At 61.1% G+C, this 3311-nt stretch overlaps 1 protein-coding gene across 1 annotated transcript in view; it reads right to left on the bottom strand.

Annotated features, from left to right (window-relative positions):
* Window positions 1-732: 732 nt before the first annotated feature.
* Window positions 733-3311, bottom strand: part of IFT172 (intraflagellar transport 172) — a 35611-nt gene continuing 33032 nt past the window's right edge. The window contains exons 44-47 of the mRNA XM_035900947.1: window positions 2448-2557; window positions 1981-2134; window positions 1067-1158; window positions 733-822 (exon numbers count right to left, since the gene is read on the bottom strand). Coding sequence (XP_035756840.1) covers window positions 733-822; window positions 1067-1158; window positions 1981-2134; window positions 2448-2557 — 446 coding nt within the window. The remainder of the gene's footprint in view (window positions 823-1066; window positions 1159-1980; window positions 2135-2447; window positions 2558-3311) is intronic.

The following is a 3311-nucleotide window of genomic DNA, read 5'->3' as shown; positions in this document are numbered from 1 at the left end:
TGGCGGAGAGTTGGAGTCACCCCCCCGGCCCCCCCACCCCACCCAGGACAAAACCTGCAGGTTCCAGACATAAGCTGCCCGGGGGCACCAGGCAGCCTTCGCCCAGCAGGCGCCTTGGGCCTCGGACGCTCTCCCCTGCTCTCCCCAAGCTGCAAGGCCCTTCCTGGCACACTAAGGGTGCCATCGGCCTTCTACATGCTGTGGTGGGGGCACACAGGGGTGCTGGGACCTAGCGATACCCAGGGCTGGTCCTGCTGCAGAGCAGACAGGGTCACTTGCTGTGCCCATGCCCAGGAGGCCAAGGAGTGGAAGGTGAAGATCCCCGTTGTTGTGAGCCTCAGTTGTCTCCCTGAGTAAATAAACTTTTCATTTTCACACTGGCTGCTCTAAGTGGCTTCCCCACGTGGCTGCCTGCTGGGAGCTGGGCCCACTGATGGAAGGACAGTGCAGTGGGGGTGTACGCCCATCTCCATGCTTGTCCCCACCAGGCACAGGACTGCAGAGAGCCGCACGCTCCCAGTCACCCAGCGGGGCGGAGGGTGCGTGTGTAGCATGGCTGCGGTGAGGCTGAGACACATGTAGGGGTTACAGCCCCGTGCCCTGGGAGCTGCCCCTGTTGCTGGGCTCAGCATCCCTTGACAAACAGGAGCACAGCCGGGTTGAGAGACGTGTTTATTGGGGGTGGAAGTGGAGGGTGCTGAAGAACAGGACCAAAAGCTGCCAGAGTCCAGCTCACTGGAAAGAGAAGCTGGTGCTCGGGAGCCCCCCACACCACTGGCTGAGGAATTTGAGCACGTCTTGGCACGCAGGGCTGTGGGATGTCTGCAGAACGAAAGAGGCCTTGGCACTGGCAAGAGGGCACCCTGGGAGCTGACAGCGCTGCACAGGCAGGGCTGGCTCTGCCCCGGCTCCGAGGTTAATCCCCACCCAGCAGCACACAGGGAGGGTGCACTAAAGCCGCCCTGGTTCAGCCGCTCTCCACCCAGCGGGACAATGTTTTATTGTCAGCATGAAGGGCTGAACACCCCACAGCCTGACTCCCTGCCCCACAGGGTGCCTGGCTTACCTTGACAGCCATCAGGAACTTGTTCCATGTGTCCTTGTTGGCTTCTCGGCCTGGCCGCTTGAACTCTATCTTGTTCCTTAGCACAGGGTACCCTGGTCACACAGTGACACCTTCAGAAACAAGCAGAGACCCACAGCAGCCCCCCTCCCACCTCGTGCACCCCTTCCCTCTCTGCCACGGCCAGTGGGCTCGGGCTGCTCCCACAGGGAAATGCAGGGGAACGACGGCACCTCTGGCATTTAGAGCCCAGCATGAGGAAGGGGGTGCCCACAGTGGCGGGATCAAAGGCCGATGAAGGCTGAGCTGCCCTCGGGCAAGGACACCCGAGCAAGTATGTCAAATGATAGGGCCTGAGCTTTGGAGCCAGCGTCCTGTTGCTGGTGGCCCACCCCTGCCCCCCCTTCTCCGACCCACTCCAAGTCCCGCACCACAAGCCCTCGCCGTCTGACGTGTGCAAGCGGGGGGACAGTGCTTGCCAGGACAGACAGCGTTTGTAGAGGGGGGGCAAAGCAGGGCCAGGTGCTGCCTGTGGGGCAGGCTCCTAGGCAGTGCTGTGTGAGACTGAGCAGGCATGGAATCGTAGACACATGGAGTGGCTGAGGTTGGAAGGGCCCTCTGGGGTCTGTATGGGCCAACCCCACACTGCTCGAGCGGGGCCACCCACAGCCGGTTGCCCAGGACCTCATCCCAATGGCTTCTGACTATCTCCAAGTATGGAGATGCCACAACCTCGGTGCAATCCAGTGCTCAATCCTTCCATCTGCTCCAGCAGCGCTGGTCCCCACAGCCACACAGTTGCCCCACTCTTACAGCATCACCCGAGAGCTCCCTCCCAGACCCGCCCTGCAACGTTCCCACTCCCTGCACGGCACCGCGCACGCCCTGGCGTGTGTGTGAGCGGACCTGGCACTCACCTGTAAGCACACAGGGCAGGGCACGCACCCCTGTATTTGCTGCCACCAGTGAGGCTTCATAGGTGTCACGCTCGTCCTGTGGCAGCACCTGCTCCAGTCGCTGGTCCATGGACATGGTGAGCACCCAGTCCCGGACCTCCTCCCGCTTCTCCTCCTGAAGGGCAGAGGCCAGTGCACCCGATATCGCACGCTGTACGTGGGGGGGGTGTATATGCACGCAGGATGTGCGCACACGTGCGTACGTGGGGGGTGTGTATATGCACGCATGCACGATCACGTGTATGGGGGGGCATGAGATAAGATGTGCACTGGGGCTACACCTGTGTTTGTGGGGGGGGACAGGGCAGTGCTGAGTACATTTCCCTCTGCGGTGCCTGCTGTCCCACCCTTGTCCCAGTCCCTGTTCGGAGCGGGCCCTGAAGCAGCATCACTGTTCACGGGAGCCGAGGGAGGCAGCGGACACTCACCGGCACGTGCTGTTGGGCTGGAAGTGGCACTTCAAAGGGAACGTCTGTGCTCTGGAAATCAGAGTGGTCCAGAGAATCTAGGTTCCCCTCTTCAATGGCCTGGGAAAGAAGACGTGGTGGAGCACTGGCTGCGCCAGCCCTAGAGCTGATGGTACCATCTACGGTTGTGAGGAGAGCACTGCTGATGCCCCTGTTAGCGCTCTGGTGATGGGGCCCTCCTGGGAGGTGGCATTTAGGGCCATCCTCAGCAGTGTCAGAGGATGTGTGCTCCTGAAACACCGTACGACTCAACCTTGTCAGATGGCCCCAAAGAAGGGAAAGATGAAATGGAGAGCTTTTTTCCCCCAGGAGCTGCTGAGAGCACTGGCAACACTGGTACAGTAAGGGCTGTCAGCATCCTAAGGTTGGTGTTTTCTGTTGCCCAACCTGCTAGTCAAGGACGGCGTTGCCTGGCGTGGGGGACTCGTGGGTCTTGTGTCACAGTGGCTAAAGCACTGGGCCATGCCCTCCGCCCCTCAGGTAATTTTCCTTCCCTTGGAACAACTCTCATGAGATCATCCTGAACGCTGTAGCGGCACTCGCAGCCATGAAGACTGCAGGCCTAAACCATCAGGCAAACTCACTCTTTGCTGCAGCACGCACGGATGGTGGCATTGGCACACACGTGGTGACACGGCCAGGGCTGCTCAGGCGCCCTGCATGGGCAGGTCCTTCTGCAGGAAGTGTTGGGGTACCCAGTGCTGCATGTGCACCCCCCCACCCCCCCAGCAGCATTCTCCGTCAGCACCAGCTCAAACACGTGCTGCCACGTTCAGAGCTCAGGAGCTCCCAAGGGTCTGGTTAGGCCCTGCCGACTGCCGTCAC

Source organism: Egretta garzetta, unplaced genomic scaffold, assembly GCF_000687185.1.
Source record: "Egretta garzetta isolate BGI_Z169 unplaced genomic scaffold, ASM68718v1 scaffold898, whole genome shotgun sequence".
Taxonomy (NCBI): Eukaryota; Metazoa; Chordata; class Aves; order Pelecaniformes; family Ardeidae; genus Egretta; species Egretta garzetta.
The sequence above is the reverse complement of the archived record's forward strand: the minus strand, read 5'-3'. Positions and strand labels throughout refer to the sequence as shown.